We start from the raw sequence: 21,310 nt of genomic DNA, 5'->3' as shown, positions 1-21,310 counted from the left end.
ACCCTCGACTTACCAAGGGGAGGGGGTTGGTCCTTTACTACACCCAAACGGTTGTTTGTCACTTTCGTGCTAACGGTTCTCATCCTTTTGCGCATCTACGCTAATGGAAGTGACCAAATGCTTCCATGTAATTGTAGGACCATATCCGTTGTGTTCATTTTAACGATAAAATGGGTAGTCAAAAAGGGGTTACCGTATGACATCAAAGATCAAAGTCGAACTGTAGAGAAGGGATGGTTGCTACCCAGATGATATTACATGTGAATACAAATTGTATTAATAGTATGGTGATAGTAATGTCCTTCTATTCTAATCCAAAAACCTGAAAAAGAATATTTAGGGATTCAATCATGTTTCACCGTTGTTCATCACTGATTAACAACGATGCGTCCGCGTCGTCTGCGTGGTTTACTTCGCGAAGGCAGCTAAAACCAGCTTTAGCTGCCCGAGCGAAGTAAACCACGCAAACGCGCCGGACGCGAGTGATTGAATCCCTCTCAACAACGAAATTCTCATGACTTTTCTATTAGGAATATCCGTTTGTATATTGCCACTCAACCTTTAACATCGGCGATTTCTATGTTGATAGCCTATCAGCAATAAAACAAAATAATGAAGCGGTAATGTTTAGCTGCTACTTTAATTAAGAAAGTGTTTACACTTAAGTTTCAGACATGACGAATTTTACGCGCTCATGCGTAACGAGTACGCGTAACCCTGCGTTCGCGTATACGCTACTGGAAAAGTGTGGATTCATCACGGATGAACAACGCTTGGCTCCTGTATAAAGGAATAAGAAGAGTTGTTGAAAATTGTGTATAACATTCAATTTTTGCCTATACTGTACAGCCTGTCTCAAGTGAAAAGCGCCCTCTCTGGCAATTAGAAAATACCGTAGTGACATATTGCTTACATCAATGTCAAGGGCGTAGTCTTAGCTCGCAAATTCGTTTGTTCTGTTCAATTTGCTTGTTTTAATCTCGAGATATGTTTAGTTAAAGACGAAAGGGTAAAACCACAATTGCGCCACTTTTACTAGGGAAGAGGGCTTTACATGTAACAGTGATAGCATCAAGTTTATTCGTGAAATCAAAAGAATGCATCAATTACATAATACAAAATGTTTTTACTGTTTTTACTGTTTTATCATGATGCAGGAATGATGATTCTCTTTTTCCACTTAAAAGAGATTAAAAGATAAATAAATATTTCACATTCTGCTGTAAAATTAAATACATGTGCATGTCAATGATTTTATCATGGTAAATAATGTTCTCAATTTTAGACATGTTAAAAGACAAACAAATATTGCGCACTTATACATGTTATAGGTTAATGAACGCGTATTACTTGTTGGGAGAGATATTAGACAAAATAGTGCACGCGTGCTGATGTTGATGCGTCTAATGTATGCGCCCCGAAAGGGGGAGTGCATTAGACGCATCAATATCAGCTATCATTGATTTACATGTACATCTCTCTAGTAAAAGTGGCACAATTGTGATTTTACCCTTTCATTGTTAAATAAACATATCTCGAAATTGGAACAAGCAAATTGAACAGAACAAACGGCATTTGAGAGCTAAGACTGCGCCCGTGACGTTGATGTAAGCATTATGTCACAACGGTATTTTCTAATTGCCAAAGAGGGCGCTTTTCAATTGCACAATTGTTTTTGAGACAGGCTGTACACATATTGAATGAAACCTCTGCTATTTTGAAGATTGTCTGAGATTATGGCGTCATTGTGACGTGACACGAGGCATGTTGGTACGTAGTTTGGTATCAATGGAAAGAAGAGACCTATCCTATGGTACCAAAGAAGCAAACATACAATACAATATCTATTTGTGTAAATCTGAGGCTTCCCCCTTTGGTAAACGGTATTTCCAACGAAAGCTTGGTAGTTGGGGTTAAAAAATAAAACAGTTGGGGTTAAAAAAACCAGTTGGGGTTAAAAAAAATTAGTATTGGGCTATAGAAAGTAAATTTTCAATAAAAGAAATGTCTGGAAATTTGCATCCTGAAACGGCTAAAATTCCAGTTACCAATGTTACTGGGAAAAGCCTGGAAAACTATTTTTTGTATTTAGGCATTTCGAATGTCTGGATTTCCAGCAATCACAACTGGTCAAAAAGCCTGGAAATCTGAAGTCCTCTATATTATAGGTGCAGGTGTGCACGTATTTTCTAGAATAACCCATTGCTATGGTCAGGTACTTAACATTGTTGTAATGCAATTGTTTGTCCAGGTATTTGTGGTGATAGATTTCAATGTAGAGATTTAAGCCAATGTTACCCTATGGTCTGGGTATGTGACGGCTATGTAGATTGCAGGGATAACAGTGACGAAGAAAACTGTGCAGGTATGTAAAAACGATCGATTTATATCACCAAAATGATGAAAATGCAATTATGACTTGAGGATTTTTAATTTAGGGTTTATCAAAATGATCCCTTACTAGCGTTATTATACAAATATTTAATGTTTATGACTATGAGTACAATGGTAAGAGTATTTTCATGAGGTGAAATATGGACTGTTCCATTCAACGAGGCTTTGCCGAGTTGAATGGAACAGTTCATATTCACCGAACATTCAATATTCATTCAACATTTAATATTTTGTTTTATATAACTCATACAAAATCTTTATCTTCCACTTTTTATAAATCACCAGGAAAACAAAATAAATTACCAAAATATTACAAACTGTATTTATTTTAGAAGCAACACTCACACCTATAATTGGCGAGTCGAGGTGGTCACCGTTCGCGATATACCCGCGTCTGTCAGCGTTGCCATGGTAGCGCAATGGAAAATGGGCAATTGCACTGGCGTGGAGTGCAATAGTCTTTTTCTGTAAATAGCAAAAATATTCAACTGTAATTGGCCAATCAAATGATAAGAATCTTTGTATGAGTTATATAAACTTATATGTAGATAGATAGATTGCAAAATGCACTTAACGTTGGTGTATATAATCAAGGTATGAGTCAGTATACTTCTACACTTTTGAGATATAAATGAAGGTACGTTTATTATCTTTTCCAACCCCAGTGACATTTCATTCATGCATATTAGGCTATTCCAGTTAAAATCCACACTACCCCTGTGAAAGATTTGGGAAATATCTTCCACAGGAGGAGTATGTTTTTCAAATGTAATTGGTCAGGGTTAATCATTTTGAAACCCATACTCCCCCTGTATTATGGCTTTACCTATATCTATATAAATAAAAGGAAGTCGCTAAATCTTGTGCGCGAATAGACTCAGAGATGATTTCACTTTCAGCTCTGATTTATTGGTACATTGATCGGGTACATATTGCCATTAAACCATCTGAGGTTCATTTTTGCAAAAATTGGTGGTAACTAAGAGAATAACATAAAAAACTGTCGTGTTGCTATGCAAAATCGATCGCAGTGGCATTGTGGGTAATAAGGACAGTGTGAACCGCGTAATAATATTTCCATTAAAAAACCATACGCAGAGCAACATTGCGCCGTTTTCTGCCAACTGCGAGGTGGCCAAGAAATGACTCAGGCTATCTAGATGCACAACAGCGCATAATTTAATAATGATCTTACGAGCTTTTCGTCACTACGCAGATCTACGCGCCCCATTTACCACCACTGCATCAAGGTTGGCAGCCAAGAAATTAAGGCTACGACGCATGAATCAGGTCTTTGCGTCATCACTAATTAAGGTAACGTAGGAAACAGTGGTCTGGTAGTCTAGAGTGGTGATAGTGCCTGCGTGGAGACCCGGGGTGCAGACAGTCAGTGTACAATTTCATTATTTATTCTAGGCCTATGAATCGTCCGGAGATTGAGGAATATATACGGGAAATGCATTGCACTTTATTTGGTTGAAAACGGTCAACAAATATGGTTAAAACCGGAATTTTTTTCCCGGGCCTTTTTATTGTCAAAACTCAGTGGTAGCGCGTACCGTAACTAACTGGCATCGCGTTGGTGTTAGTGCGTTGGCGTACAAGGGGTGTGACTCGCACGCACGGGTCGCATATGCATAGGCCAACTTTCCGTGCCAGAGAAATAGAAAAGAAAAGAAAGTAGGACAAAACTGAAAAGGTAGGCCTACTATGGATGGGTTATGGGTACAGGGTTGTGGATTAGAGTAAATAAATAAATAAATCTATATAAATAAAAGGAAGACGCATATGCATAGGCCAACTTTCCGTACCAGAAAAGAAAAGAAAGTAGGACAAAAAGGGGTAATGGGTTTGGTTAAGAGATTACCAAAATGATAAAAATCGTAAGGATACGGGAGGCAGGAAGGAACCTAAAAAAATGAAAGAATAAATAAATAAATAAATAATTCATGAAAAAGGAAGCTAAAATAATGAGAACAGAATTAAATACAAACGGGAAATCACAAGCTATAACTTATAAGCAGGAAATATGAAAAATGGGAACAAAATAATAGAAAAAAAAACCTAAAGCTAAAAGGACAAATCTAAGTAAGGGTAGATTTATAAAATAATGCATATGAACGGGTTTCAATAAATAAATAACATGGGAACGGAAAATCACAAGCTAAGCAGCATATCTATTGGAACAAAATAGATTTATGTAGAAGAAACTGAAAAGAAAGAAAGAATAAAATGAATAAAAAAGAAAAGAAAGGGAAGACAAAAAAGATACGGGTATTATACAGGTTACTAAATGAAACGGGAGCAAAATAAAGAAGGAAAGAAAGAAACTAATCAGGAAACGTAAGAAAAAAAAAAAAGCTAAAATTAAAAACTAATCAGAAAATATAAGAAAAATGAAGCCAAAATAATTAAAACAGAATTAAATATCTATATAAATAAAAGGAAGTCGCTAAATCTTGTGCGCGAATAGACTCAGAGATGATTTCACTTTCAGCTCTGATTTATTCGTACATTGATCGGGTACATATTGCCATTAAACCATCTGAGGTTCATTTTTGCAAACATTATGGTAACTAAGAGAATAACATAAAAAACTGTCGTGTTGCTATGCAAAATCGCATGCAGTGGCATTATGGGTAATAAGGACAGTGTGAACCGCGTAATAATATTTCCATTAAAAAACCATACGCAGAGCAACATTGCCCTGTTTTCTGCCAACTGCGAGGTGGCCAAGAAATGATTCAGGCTATCTAGATGCACAACATCGCGTACTTTAAGAATGATCTTACGAGCTTTTCGCCCCTACGCAGAGCTACGCACCCCATTTTCCGCCACTGCACCGAAGTTGGCAGCCAAGAGATTAAGGCTACGTCGCGTGAATTTTATTATTTATTCTAGGCCTATGAATCGTCGTTTAGTTTTACAGCCAAATTCATACGGGAGATTAAGGAATATACCGGGAACGCATTGCACTTTATTTGGTTGAAAACTGTCAAGACCAAGAATTGGCCTCAAAATCAGTGAAAATATGGTTAAAACCGGGTTTTTTTCCCGGGATTTTTTGTTGTCAAAACTCAGTGGTAGCGCGTACCGTAACTAACTGGCAGCAGCGCGTTGGCGTTAGTACGTCGGCGTACTCCATGGGCTACTGAGCAATGTGACGCGCACGTACGGGGTGCATAATATGCACAGACCAACTTTCCGTGCCAGAGAAATAGAAAAGAAAAGAAAGGAAGACAAAACTGAAAAGGTAGGCCTATGGATGGGTCGGGTTGTGGATTATATGCATGGTACTGGATTCGATTAAGAGATTACCCGCCAAGATGATAAAAAATCGTGAGGATACGAGAGGAAAGATAAATAAATAAATAAATAACTCATGTAAAAAAACTAAAATAATGAGAATAGAATTAAATAGATAAAATTCAAACGGGAAATCACAAGGTAAGCAGGAAATATGAAAAATGGGAATAAAACGTAGAAAAATGCCAAAACTAAAAGGAGAAATGTAAGAAATGGTAGATTTATAAAATAATGCATGGAAACGGGGCTCAATAAATGAATAACATGGAAACGGAAATCACAAGCTAAGCAGCATGGGAACAAAATAGACCTATGCAAAAGAAACTGAAGAGAAAGAAAGGAGATAAATGAATTAAAAAAAAGAAAAAAAAGAAGAAGACAAAAAAGATACGGGTAGGCCTATTATACGGGTTATGGTTACAGTATAGTAACTAAATGAAACGGGAGCAAACTATTAAGAGGGAAAGAAAGAAACTAATCAGGAAAATTAAGGGAAAAAAAAAGAAGTTAAAATTATAAACTAATCAGGAAAAATAAGAAACATAAATAACAACTGAAGGAAACGGGAAATCACAAGCTAAGCAGCTAATAAAAATGAAGCTATAAAGGGAAACGTATAAGAAAGGATAGATTTAGAAAATAATGGAAATGGGGTTAGGCCTAGATAGATAAATAACATGGAAACGGAAAATCACAAGCTAAATAGCATTTTGTTTTAATGGAAACAAACTAGGCCCGTGCAGAAGAAACTGAAAAGAAAATGGAAATGCAAGAAGGGACAGGTTTAGAAAAATAAAATTTACCTTTCAATGATTCTACCTTTTCAGTAATTCCTCCTGTTTTAGTGATCGCTCCCATTTACTCATCTAGCGGGGACCCGCGCGAAGCGCGGGTATCCCGCTAGTAATAAATAAAATAAATAAATAAATAAATAAATAAACTGTCTATTTTATTCAAAACTCATACTCCCTCTGAGGAAGGCTTTAGCTAATTCTTCCACAGGGGTAGTGTGGATTTTAACAGGAATAGCCCATTGTTCTGGGTAGGATTAGGTGCAGAGTTCACTGGAGGGACATGAAAACTAGCAGTAACCCTATTATATTGATTTTACAAAATAAAATGCTAATACCAAGGGAAATTAATGAGGTGTCACTGGAATTGGAATAGATAATAAATAATTATAAACGAGACTACACTTCCGAAATACCTAAAAGTTATAAATACATGCAGATTTAGCGCACAACAAGAATGCTTGTTTCCGCACTGAAAATAGGTACCTGCGCCTGTAAGATAGACCTTTGTCATACATGAATGCATTCGAATTTGAAACAGTTGATTGCGTTTTTTTACAATGAGGTTAATTACGATGTGATACGACTCACTGAAAAGTCACTAGGTCGTGAGAACTACGGTAAAAATGTCGGATTTGTTTTTCTGATAATGAAATCAAGCACGTTCTTGCCCAAAAGTCAAATCAATCTTTAACATGGTCCCAATGTACCTTATCGAGCTTGGAATGTCATATATTGGAACTATTATTTTATTCTGTAAATAGCAATTGCCGGCCAGAGTCAAAGTAGTTAAGGGCTTACATACCCAATCAGGGTAAAGGAACAGAGTGTCATGGTAAGCTGATTATTTGACGGTGACATGTACAGCGTTTCATATAACATCGCTGTTCTGTCAAAACCTCCAATAGCTGCTATGTGTTAAATATGTACAATACAATATATCATATTGCAAGCTATTTTACATATTTAACATCCAGCAGCTATTGAAGTTACGAGGTTTTGCCGGAACGGTGACGATATCTTATTCGTGAAGGGTTTACGATAAAAAGTTTCAGGTGGCCCGTGTGATCCCAACCCATGTTTCAATGACGGTCTTTGCCTCGTCAATACCATTGGGCTGTCATATTGTGTTTGCAATAACGGATTCTCTGGACCATTTTGTCAAAGTAAGAAATGCAACTGTTTGTGCGAAGTATATCATATTTTAAACATTTGCTGTGTTAATTTGTTATAAATTGAATTGGCCAAATACATTGCTGGTATATCTGTAAGAATATTATATAAAAAAAGATCACAAATAACTTTTATTTTAAAATGGTCAGGGTTGATGTTTCTAATAATGTTTCTAAAAATTAACAATTTGCCATTATGTTTACATTTTTATTTTATTTTTTGATGTCTCGGAACTAACATTGGTCTAGTATAGCACCCTTTGACAGCGCGTGTACTTTATGTGACTTCCTGCTATGGTAGCTGACCACATTGATTTGTGATGTTTATTGAAAAGAATTCCGAATGAGTACCAAAATCTAAAAGTAATTTGTAGCTGCCGTGAATAGCGAATTACAAGACTACGAGTTGGTATTTTACTTTTGAAATGAATCACTTTATTTTAATTGAAAACAAGGAATTTAATGAGCTCGTAAATGTGAACTCTTGAACTTCATAATCGATCTGTAATAAAATCCTAAAATTCTATCCTGACGTTTTTACTCTGATTTGTTTGCCAAATAATCTTCATTATTAGCTATGTCAGCGTTCTTTATGGCAAATTCCAAAGGAAAAAATCCTCGTTAAAATTATGTAAACTGTGCAAAAGTTAATTTTTCCAACATTGTTATATATATGGTATGGTTATATAGTATCAGGTGGCCCGTGTGGTCCCAACCCATGTTTCAATGACGGTCTTTGCCTCGTCAATACCATTGGGCTGTCATATTGTGTTTGTAATAACGGATTCTCTGGACCATTTTTGTCAAAGTAAGAAACTGTTTGTGCAAAGAATTCACAACCCTAAGTAAATTTGTTATTTACTTCATTATACGTCGGTTTACCCTACATCGGTTTACCCTACATTTGCCCCTCCCTACCTCGTTGCCACTGCTAACAGTACATTACCCAATATAGAAAAATCTCGTCCATTCATATGTGGTAGTTCCTCGGGTATATATCCATATCATTCTACTGAGTGGCTGACACTATCTTCATCATACCATAATTAACCATTGACCATAAACGTTTTACTCCAACCCAATTTTGTTACCTTTAACCAACCAAATTATGTGTATAATTACTTCTTGTCTTGATATTGCTATTATGAGTAATCATAGAAATAACATATTATATTTTGTAAGTATGTATAAACAAACTTTATATTGATTTAGATGTTCCAACCACTACTGTACGACCTACAACGTTAGCGCAAACTACTGCCGGTAAGTATGTGATTAAGATGTAATTTTCAAAGAAGATCTATTTATTTGTATCTATTTCACACAAAATCTTGCTTTACTTGTCTGAAATTGGCCGATTGAAATATATCAATCTTTTAACGATTAATGATAGCAATCAATCTAAATAGATTGAAAAATAGTTGTTTTTTTGTTTTGTTTTCACTATAACTCTCTTTGTAGACTAATTTCACTATTTAATCAAGTGTTACTCCTAATGTACTGCCAAATGACATGTGTTGCATATGTTTGGAATGAGATTTCAAACTGTTTTAGAGTGAACATTTTCAATTGTTTTTCAACTGGAAAGGACTTGTCCCTAACCTGGGACGGCAAAAGATTGAAAAACAATGAAAATCAATCCTTTCTCCTGAAAATTCAATCGAAAAAGATTTGCCCTTAACTTTAATCGCTAAAAGATTGTAAAAGATTGAGAATCACTCCTTTTGATTGAAAAAAAGTTTGAAAAATTCAAATCATCCGATTGAATATATCTAGTCGAAAACGATTTGTCTCTAATTTGGGACAGCTAGATTGAAAAGTCAATCTTTTTGATTGAATATTCAATCGGTCTATTTAAGAGAATACCAAAATATTTTATTTATGTATCGACTCTGAGCTGCGTCGGGGCTTGAGTTTGGAATTCAAATGTCCTTTCTCACGAAGTAATTAGGGCCAAGAGTAAAATTGTACAATTGTGTTTGGGAGTGGCCTTCTCTCCTTTCTCCTTGCTATTTTCTTCCATTTCTTGCTTTGTTTATCAAAGCTATCTGGGCCAGCATGCATCTTATTAGCCTACACTGGCTATCCAGGCTTGTGTATTTTTATTGTATGAGCTTGGAACAGTCCATGGATTCCCCATGGATGTGTCCCTCACGGACCAACCTGGGTAAACAAACAAACAAACAAACAAACAAACAAACAAACAAACTTATACATGTACGATGGAAGAATAAATTGTGACCAATACATTATTGAGAACAAATGGCAATTATCGTTATATTTTGTTTTCTTTGTCAGAGCCTTCACAAGACCCTTGTAGCAGTAATCCATGTGGCAATGCAGCAACATGTTTAATCGCACAGGATTTATCATCATTCTTTTGTCTATGTCAACCGGGTTGGTACGGACAACTTTGCGAAAACAGTAAGTTTATACCAAACCATTGTATTAGGCTATGTAACCGACTACTTATTGTAGTACCTATTACACGAACGTTGTTTAGCTAAAAATGCAGTTCTAAACAATTCTGAACCATACTATGGCCAAAAGTACTTCAGCATGACACTTGCAATTTGAAAACTGCAATTGCATATTAAAGGAGTATTTCGTGATCCTAGCATCCTCTTTTTATGTCATTTTTCAGTAGATATCCACGAAAAAAAACCTATTCCAAAAATTTCAGTTGATTCCGATTTTGCGTTCGCGAGTTATGCATGATTATGTGTATTACACTGCTCCATAGACAATGCGTTGTAATTTCGTTCTGGTGCAGCAGAACGAAATTCAAATTTCACGATATCTTTGCTAAACGAATTAATCTGCAAGAAATATTTGGTACATAAACATTATGTAGCCAGAGGTTTCCAGTGATATAAAATGTCAACTTTTTTGAGAAAAGTGGGGGATGAGGCTGTGGATCACGAAATGCCCTTTAACTGGAAATCTCCTCCTTCCAATTAGAGTCACGTATATTATTAAGTATATTTCTATTATATTTTCAGGTCCAGCAGTTTGCCTTGCTAACGGTAATCCTTGTCATCCGAGTGCAACATGTATTGGTACAACATCGTGGTCTTGCTTATGTCCACCAGGGTTAACCGGAACAACGTGTTATATAGGTAAGAAACCTGATGTATTATCTAAAGAACAATATGGTATTCTCTGTTATATTGTATTTATCTTTTTTTTAAATCTGAAGCATGCCATATTATTTGATTGGAACTTCCATCTGTAGTCTGCTACATTGTGATTAATTATATAGTTTTAATATTTGGAACAAGTAAGTGAACTAGACTAGGGTTAAATAAATTTCACCCCCTACCAGAAATTAAACTTGCTCCATCCTCGTAAACTTGTAAACTCTCTATCTGCACAAATTTATACAAAAGAGCAGTAACTGCTATAACTAACAATATTGCTGTGTTAACTGACAGTCCAGGGTAATATTTGCCAAAATCTTACTTTACTTTACTTTGTGAAATTATTTGTATCCACAGATATTCCCGAGTGCTCTAGCTCTCCGTGTTTGAATGGGGGTACGTGTTGGGACGGACTAAACAGTTATTTTTGTCAATGTGCATCAGGTTATGCTGGCTCAAGGTGCGAAGAAGGTAAGTTAATGACATCGACATAATCTGCACTGGCGTCAACTTTTGTATATCAAGGTATTTTTGTGCAGTTCTGCATTCTAATTCAGCACTAATACTTGCATGTTTTCCCACTAACAATATTACAATTAATAATAAAAGAAAAAGAAATGACTGTTTTCAGCAAATGGCAAAGTATTCAATATTTTAAAGCATTTCATTTCCATTTATCCTTTCCAATGCATTCTACTGTATCTGCTATAATACTGATCTTTTTTTTCTCTCTTGTGCCGTCTTTTCTTTCAATGTTGACTGATACCTTATCTGTAAACTCGCTGCGCATAAAAGCAGAGCCAGGGGAAAAGCTTGGGAATGGCATTTGCAAGGCTACCTATCAAAGTCAAGATCAAAATTATTTCTTAAGTCATTTGTTCAGAAAGATTGAACCGTGATTCCAAGCACATTGATACACCAACTCAAATTTGTTTCTTTTGCGGAGTGTGGAGTGAAAGTATTTTCAAATCAAATAAGTGTAATATTTATACACTGCAGATATCTCAGAATGTGATAGTTTACCGTGCATGAATGGAGCCACCTGTTGGGACGGACCTAATTCCTATTTTTGCCAATGTCCGCCGGGTTATTCTGGTGTACTGTGTGAAATCGGTAAGGGTAAAGCTGGATAGACATTTGCCCCTATGCCCCGAAATACGTAATTTTCTATATACTTGAATTTCTTGCGTCTCTTTCAAATACGCAAGCGTGGAGACGGGAGTACGTGGACCTTTCGAATAGTGCATTATCATAATTATGGGATATTGGGGAAAAGTCTACTCAGATGTACAATTTGTACCTTTGAAGGGAAAGAATTCATCATTGTTCGGGAATGCAAACTAAAAATCTCAGCAAACTCCTAAAACCGTGGTTGGAAATGCATAATAAGTACAAAGCATTATTTAACAAGAAAAAAAGGGGTAAAAAGGTTCGAAATACAACTTTAAGGTTAATCAATACATTACAAACGCAAATAAGCGCAAAAGGCAAATTCGTACAAACGAAAAGGCTGGATTTATGTTCAAAAGCTACGCAAAGTTGTGTGTTTTAATGCTTCACCACTGCCAGACCAATTCTCTCTTCATACGTAAATATATATACATGTACGTATGACGCTACCATCAAACATTCTTACTTCCCTCTATAATTTGCCAGAAGCTTCTGCTCTATTACTTCTTAAGGATTTCTATTAGTTTTCCTTTATCATTTAAATTGTGCAACAAGGTAGTATCCTTAAAATATGTCATGACCATGTGTTCCCCATAAATTGTTTCAAGAATGTCCGCCATCTTTTCTTTTACTTTTCCCTCAAACAAAATGAAGTTTCTTGTATTCTCAATTCTCAGCTCGCTCATCTAAACTGCTAAAACGCACTCATAAAACACCTTTTCAAATAGATAATCCACATAAAAAGGATTAAAAATAATTGTGGGGTATCCAATATTAAAAGAAATAAATTGATATCTATATAATTTCTTTGAATTGTATTCAGCTCCTACTATGAGGCCACCAACAACACCCAGTGTAACAACAAAAGCAGGTAAACAAAAGGCTATATATATTTAGCAGATATAATTGCAAATAGTATGTAATCGATATTTATATTATTGTTTTTGTATATTTACAGATTTATATCCTCTTTCTTATTGCTACTTTTATCTTACGCAAATCTCTAATGAAAATCAAACGTGATAGGATATTGAAGCATTCATTTTGTTATGATATTCAAGACAACTTTTAAAGTACCATCGTCTTATGACTAAACCATTATTCATTTGTTGCATTTCAGCATATCCCTGCCCTGCTGGGATGTTCCATTGTGGGCAAAATCATTGCATAGTATTCTCCTGGATATGCGACAACATCAATGACTGTAATGACCGGCGTGACGAAATCTACTGTAATAGCTGTCCACAGACTCAATTTAACTGCAACAACGGGCAGTGTATTTCCCATACTTTAGTGTGTGATCGAAAAGATGATTGTGGCAATCAGAGAGATGAACTTGGCTGCCCAGGTAAGCAATAAGTTCCAAACGATCTTGCTGAAATAATTTGAAAGTATTTTATATGTAAAGCAAAAAGATTTTATTTTCTCTAGGGAAAGGGCTTTTTAAACCATTCAAATCGTTGTCGTCGCCCATATCTGGAAACATGTATGTGACCAAACTATATGATTAAATGTTGTTAAAACACATTTAAGAGAAACTAGAGAGTAGCTCGTTGATTGCTGTGTTTTATCAATATGTTCATGAATGTAGAAATATAATTTTTAGATATTCTGTAACACTCGACTCATATCATTTAGAATTATTTAGAAAATTATAGACAGTAAGCTTTTCAGTTTTGCTACAGTAACATTTGATATTTTTGTAACAGAGGTACCGACCACTACTCTGCCACCCACAACCGTAAAACCAACAACCACTCCTACACCTGGTAAGTGGAAATATTGCTTTACTTCAATTGTAGGCCCTACTTCGGTTCAGCAATTTATATGAGAATTAGGAGACCCAGACTGAACCGTGACAAAGGGCTAGACTTTTACCTTGTCTGGGATAACATTCTGACCCCCGGGGATACATCTTCTAATTGTTTTACATCATCTACACCTCGACGTCATCGGAGGTATTTCAATATCACTAGCAACAACAAAATGATCTTCGCAGCAATAACATCCGCTGAAGCCGGTGAAAGCGCTCCGGTGGTATCAAATGTTAGTAGCGTAGAACTTCAATTTGCTTTCTATTTGCCTTTATTATAGTTTCTGGTTCTTCATTTTGACTTTGAGACCTAGAAATTACACAATGCCAATCATATTGCTGAATTCAGCTGCATATAATTGTTATGAATAGAATAAACATATTTCAATGAATGAAACGGCAATCATTAAAGTAAAACATGAAATGTAACAATTTGACCTTGAAAGTTATAATTTAATCTCCAAATGCAATGTTCCATCCTAGCTTACACTGACTTGTCAAGATGACCAGTTCTCCTGTGGCCAAAGTATTCATCTATCCTGGAGATATGCAACAACGTCAATGACTTTTCAGATAGACTAGCTTAAATATACTGCAACAACTGCCCACACCCTTTCTTTTTGTATACTTATTAAAAAAACAAAATTATGTCCTCGTATAGGCTACTTATATTTTACAATGAATACCAAACTTCACAGGACATTGAAGCGTTCATTTTGTTATAACATATACAAGACATTTTGAGGTGACCAAACCATAATTCATTTGTTGCATTTCAGAATATCCCTGCCCTACTGGGATGTTCCATTGTGGGCAAAATTATTGCATAGTTTTCTCCTGGATATGCGACAACATCAATGACTGTACTGACCGGCGTGACGAAATCTACTGTAATAGCTGTCCACAGACTCAATTCAACTGCAACAACGGGCAGTGTATTTCCCATACTTTGGTTTGTGATCGGAAAGATGATTGTGGCAATCAAAGGGATGAACTCGATTGTCCAGGTGAGCAAAATATTGCAAAATTATATTATTTTATATTGTAGTACATATTCTTATATGCATATTGCAATTTTCAACATACTGCAATGTTGGTATTAACTAAACTATGCATTAAATCTGTCACTATTGCGCACAAATATTCTTTATTAATTTGACAATGTAAAACAAAATTGCAACTCGTTTACTTTTCCACCTTTTATATTTAACAAAGTAAAGGACAGATATGAAGGCTTTGGATTAAAGGTTGATCATTAAAGTCTATATGACACTATAAATAAATAATCAAAACGAACAATGTACTGTATTTATATTAGCCATATCATACGAAAAGGCTTATTCGTATTTACATTGTAAGACAATGTTGTGATGCTAAATCAAAATTATGCATCAAAATACAGTGACTGAAGTGATTGACGTTCCCTGATAACTTCCCGAATTATATGCATGATGTGTTACGCAAAAAAGTAACAACATTGACTGACCGTTCTGTCTGTTGTATCATTACAGAGATTCCTTCCACTACCACACCTGTTGTAACAACTACAGAATCACAAGGTATGTCCAGACATTTGGTATTAGGGCAGATTGTTGATTAACATATTTTAGTTACACTCTCATAACATCTTTTAAAGCCTTAATGTACGATTTCCGTCAAATTTTGATTTTGTTATTCTTTATTCAAAATGTTGAAATAATATTAGTAATAACTGACGGGGAGGGTTGCTGTCCATTTTAGGTTGAAATAGCAAGGTTAAGTGAAAGAAACCCCACTGGTTATTTTGGCCATTTAACACGCAGTTTTATGGGAGGACATATTATCATAATTTTTAAATTATGATAATATGTCGAACTTTGCTCTGTTGACCTACAAAGACAACAAATTTGGCCGATTCCATTTAGGTGCAAGTTGGGACATGTGTAAACATTACAAATATGCAAAAAAATCAGGTTTGAAAAAATTAACCAATTTCATATGATAAGATCGTACATTATGGCTTTAATAGAACATCTGACTGAATGTCACAAGTCAAGGCAATTAACCTAACAAGTTACGTTTAATGTGTGCGCCGTTGATAGATTGAGAATTATAACTGACACTTTCACTTACTTCATGTTTCCTACTCGGGTGAATCATTAGTAAGTTCAGTTATTTAACCATTTTTTTTCACTCTTTCTACCACTTGTTTTATACCCTAAATATGATCGTCGTATGTAAAGCATACCCGTGTTCTGATGACGAGTTCTACTGTGGCCAAGGAAAATGCATTATCCTTAACTGGATATGCGACAACATCAACGACTGTTATGACCGGCGGGATGAAATATACTGCAATAACTGCCCACAAACTCAATTCAACTGCAACAATGGGCAATGTATCTCTCATAATTTGGTTTGTGATCGAAAAGTTGATTGTGGCAATCGAAGGGATGAACTGGGTTGCCCAGGTAACCTGATGGTCTAAAAAGCATACAACTCTGGGTTTTGATGAAACTGTTTGGTTATTTTGACGAAGAAAGAACAGCCGAGAGTGCCGCTTGATCTCGAATTGTTATATCATCTTTGACTAAAATTCTAAAAAGTATCAGAATAGCTTGAATCAACAGAACCCAGGGTGATGTGATGCACCAATACCTTTTGGTAGCGCATATAGAAAGTCAAGTCTTGCTTTTTTTTCCCTGCTATATATTATTCCTCATCCAAAACCTACATCCTCGGAAACCTCCCTCTGCTCGCAATAGCATCGACTAAATCACTACTAAAATGCTGCAACACAAGCACAAAAGTGTTGCACAAGCAAGTTATTTATTCGTGAGTATAGCCACAGATTACTCACGATTATAGGATCAAGGGTGTTCTCTTTCGGAGCAGAATAGAATACCGACAGGAGGAAACAAACAGATTGGTCGGCTTACTTATTCCGAATGTAAGGTAACGTGGTACATTCTTTCTCACTATGCATGTGTTTGAATGTTTGACTTCTTTTTCCAGGTTCTAGGTTTATCAGGATCTCTGATCAGTAATTATGTTTTAATCACGGAAATACATTTTTAATTTCATTATAACGTAACTTAATAGAAACCACTACAACAGTACCACCTACTGTTCCAGGAACTACTACAGTACCACCAGGAACAACAACGTCATTACAAGGTATGCACCATGAACTTATTTTGTTAATGTGTTGTGATTATTATGTGTAACATCACCTAAAATGCCAAAATGTGACATAATCAAGCAAAGAGAGTTTTTTGTCTCTAAATTGCCCAAAAAGTGTTTAAATTTCATCTCATTATTGTATGTTGCATTTACATAAAAGATATATCAGGAATTTAGTTGGTCGTATGTCTAATTTCGATGGCACATGTACATGTAATACATACTGTGTAGCCAATTAAATGAGCAAGAAAATCAAATAAAGTATATCAGTTGTGAGACGAATGACTTCGTTTACTTTATCTTGTCCCAAATATCATTATAAAGTGTATCATGTAACTTAGGTTAGGTTTACCTAACATTATCAATAATTATCAAAGGTATTACAAAAATCAATATAATTGTTTTGATACTTACTTCCAACTAGAAACAACAACAACCTTCAAGACAACGGCTTCTCCTGCGTCTACAACTTCTGAAATAATCACCACAACAACAAAGGGTATGTTCAATGTAACAGTAACCACATACAGAAGAAAAGCCTTTTGAGGTTTAAATTCACTTATTCGTTTCATAGACTTCCAAAATACCATTTTAAGTTAAAAAGTAAGGTAATCAAAATGCATAAAAACAAAACAAAATCAACGGTTGATAGTGTATTGATTGTTATAAGTCTTGCTTTGTCTGATAACGTAGATACTGTTACATCTGAAGCATTGACTACTTCTTCAAAGACGACCTTCGCTGCTCCAACCACATCTGAAACATTCACCACAAGATTAAGGGATGCTACAACTAAGAGTTCATTCACAACGATAATGACCACAGAAGAACCACTCCCAACAGGTTTGGTTTTAGTTTACTCTTCCTTCTAGTTGCTTTTACAATAAGATTTGGGTTTCTCAAACAGATTTCATAAGAAAATACCAGGTTTACCTTCAGGACATAACCATTCCTAGTAATGGATTCTACTAACCTCTAATGCATAATCTAATCATGTTTAAAAGATATCTACAATTAAAAAAATTTTGCATTAAATATTATATTGCAAAAATACCAGATTACAATAACTGTCGACAGTGTTATTATGCGCCCAAGAAACCAATAAAAAAAAGAACCTTTTAATGATTCAAGCCATTACTTTTATGCATAAAGGGCATACTATAGGCAAAATAACTAATTCTCAAACATGAGAGGATGAACCTACTGCGTCAGCGTACTAGAGTAACATAATCGCGCAAACTGCGTGACATAACCTTCACCTTGCCTAGCAACCACCGTGTGATTTGTCAATTCTCAGAAGCTGTGTTTGCGCCGTAAGCGCCGGTGTTTGCGTACTACGCTGGACGCAAATACATGCGCGTACCCAAGTTGACTCTCATGATCGAGAATTAGATATTTTGCCTATAGTACTTTATTATCCTTCTTTATCCTTAGCATATCCTTGTACTAACGATGAGTTCTACTGTGGTCAAGAAAAATGTATCACCCTAACTTGGCTATGTGATCTAATTCCTGACTGCTTCGACGCTAAAGACGAAACATTCTGCGGTCGCTGTACTGTATCTCAATTCAACTGTAACAACGGAGAGTGTATTTCTCCTGATTTGGTTTGTGATCGTCAAGATGATTGTGGAAATCGAAGAGATGAGCTCGGGTGTCCAGGTATGACGTATCTGGTAGCTGGGTATTGGTTTTGGTGTCTGATTTTCGTGATTTAATCGATCAGTATGGTTTTTGGGTGTCATTAGTGTCGTTTGTGTTTTGCTCTTATTTGCACGTTCACGTGATTGATTGCTCTAATACTTGACAAGATTGGATTCTCGTGGACGATCACGCGTTACGTGAGCTCGTGATATCAATTTGATGTCAAACCGCGTCCATAACTGTCAACATCGCCACAGACATATTATAAATTATGCTGGGTGTTCGAAAAGTAACATAAAATCAGTTGAGTTACCATTGGAATATCTGTGCTTACCAGTGTCCTTTCTCTGGATTTATAGATCCAACTACTTCAATGGCAAGAACTACTTCTTCAACCACCACGACTATCTCCCGCACCACAACTCCATCCTTCACCACAGATGCTACAACCACATTATTGACTACAGAAGATCCACTTGCAATAGGTTATACTAAATTTTGACTACACATTTTAAAAGTAGTTAAACTTGATTAAATAAGAGAAGTTTACTTTGTGAGGACCACCAAAAGAAGACATGCTTTCAATATGTTATTTTTGCTACGTATTTGAACAGTATAGCGTAATATCTGAAAATAATGTTATCCATTAATATTGCTCTTGTTCAGAAGATTATGATTGACAAAGATTCGTAAAAGCATAAGCTTATTTTTGAAATGCTGCAAAGTACGAGTATCTGAAACCGACACTATTTTTTATCGTACATTAATAGAGTATCCCTGCACAAATGATGAATTCTACTGTGGTCAAGGAAATTGTATTACTGTAACTTGGCTATGCGACCTCATTCCTGATTGTCATGATGGGCGGGATGAAGTATTCTGCAATAGCTGTACTCGATCTCAATTCAATTGTAACAATGGGCAATGTATTCCTCCTGATTTGGTTTGCGATCAAAAAGATGATTGTGGCAATCGAAGGGATGAACTCGGTTGTTCAGGTATTCAAATTGATTCTTGGTATTTATGGCAGTGGCATACCAATGGTGCATGGTGTATCTAGTAATGTGCCTACCTGAATTTGCTTTATGTTCTGGTAAAAAAGAAACTTTACTTGATCAGTTCTGACATGTGGTAAATGGCTGGTAAATGGTGCTAAATGGTGACAAATGGTGGTAAATGGCTGTGTTTCTGCATCTATGTTTTCTTCGACTTTTACTAATGTTGGTGTCACGTTTGCGATGTGATGTATACGCCTGGCTGTAACATAATGTGAATGTGGTCGCCTATTTACATAAGCACATTTCATCTGACAGTGTAACTGGATGCTAATTGGTGTTCTGATAACTACATTTCTAAATAAAATCATGTTGCTTAATTTTGCCTATTTATCAAGAATGTTTCTTGGGATATATAAGACGGTGTATAAAAGTTAATTGGTGTGAATTGGATTTTTCGTTATTGATATTTTACAGGAATTGACAACAATGCTACAAGCTAAATAAAATGGTTAACAAAGATGATGAAATAGCTCTTGGGACTTTGACGCGATCTTTCTGGCATTGGGTTTCTGAAATCCACATCTGTGTTTTTCCTAATATTTTTCCACCATGGTTGCATTTTTGCTTGTATTTTATGTGCTTTTCCAGATATTGCTTTTAGGTGTTGGGCGCCCCAAATATTTTCAAAGAATATTTTAAACGTACTGATTGTTAATTTTAACCTGCAGATATAACTACTGCCAGGGTAACAACCGCTTCTTCAACAACGACATTCCCAGCATCTTCTCCTCCAGTGTTCACCACGGCACTACCGGATGCTACGACAGAGGTCACATTCACTACACTCATGACAACAGAGGAAAAAGGTGTTTGTCTATTCATTGCTTTATTTTTGTTTTACCCTTCATGTATGCTTATCTAGGAAGATTAGGATTTTTCTAAAATTCTAAAATATCTAAAATATTGTTGAATCGTATTTTCTTAATCACTTAAGTTTATATCTAACTTTCTGAATTATATCTTAATTATACATGTTTATTATATTCCTGGATTATGTCAGATGTTATAGCATATATGTGGGGAGGGCTGAAATGTGCATGGCTAAATGATCGATGCCCATTGATTTGATGTTTATCAGTGTACTTCGGTTATATCTATAAATGGGCAATTCCAAGCAACACCATTCCGCAACGCGAAGTTTGCACATGAATTCTTTTAATGGAAACTATTTTGGGTAAGTGAAAGATTAAGGTGGGAGAATCTTTTCCAAACGACCCTAATTTGCATATGCAAACTTCGCGTTGCGGAATGATGCTTGGAATTGCCCATATGCGCTTTTATAAATACACACGTGACCCATGGGCACGAGTCACGACATACCAAGACCAGCAAGCGTGACCAAATCCTCATGCATTGACCACTATACAGAAAGGCATAGGAACTTTGTAGATAAATATCATCAAAGATTAATTGAATTGCAAAATTATTACACATTTTGCAATTCCGAATTTGTAATATGTTATCAAAAACATTTTGAAAGTATTTGACGACGGAAAAAATATTCAACGACGGAAAAGTTTACAATATAATCACAAAGTTGAACAAAATAGACAATTTTGCTGCACATGTTGTCTCATGTTGTTCCGCCTTTGCATTCAAATGTATAGAAAGACCACTCGCTATGTAGAAGGTCACTTCGAGACTTACTGTCTATAAGCTG

The 21,310-nt window shown here is 35.7% G+C and overlaps 1 protein-coding gene across 1 annotated transcript in view; it reads left to right on the top strand.

Moving 5' to 3' along the window:
* Positions 1–21,310, top strand: part of LOC140153754 (uncharacterized) — a 75,992-nt gene that overhangs the window by 8,590 nt on the left and 46,092 nt on the right. Inside the window, exons 4-16 of the mRNA XM_072176603.1 lie at positions 2,252–2,365; positions 7,547–7,657; positions 8,876–8,926; positions 9,962–10,087; positions 10,666–10,782; positions 11,161–11,274; positions 11,803–11,916; positions 12,797–12,844; positions 13,094–13,321; positions 13,683–13,742; positions 14,566–14,793; positions 15,298–15,345; positions 16,009–16,236. Coding sequence (XP_072032704.1) covers positions 2,252–2,365; positions 7,547–7,657; positions 8,876–8,926; positions 9,962–10,087; positions 10,666–10,782; positions 11,161–11,274; positions 11,803–11,916; positions 12,797–12,844; positions 13,094–13,321; positions 13,683–13,742; positions 14,566–14,793; positions 15,298–15,345; positions 16,009–16,236 — 1,587 coding nt within the window. The remainder of the gene's footprint in view (positions 1–2,251; positions 2,366–7,546; positions 7,658–8,875; positions 8,927–9,961; positions 10,088–10,665; positions 10,783–11,160; positions 11,275–11,802; positions 11,917–12,796; positions 12,845–13,093; positions 13,322–13,682; positions 13,743–14,565; positions 14,794–15,297; positions 15,346–16,008; positions 16,237–21,310) is intronic.

This window comes from Amphiura filiformis, chromosome 5 (genome assembly GCF_039555335.1).
Source record: "Amphiura filiformis chromosome 5, Afil_fr2py, whole genome shotgun sequence".
NCBI lineage: Eukaryota > Metazoa > Echinodermata > Ophiuroidea > Amphilepidida > Amphiuridae > Amphiura > Amphiura filiformis.
Note: the sequence above shows the minus strand (reverse complement) of the source record. Positions and strands in the feature narration are given on the sequence as shown.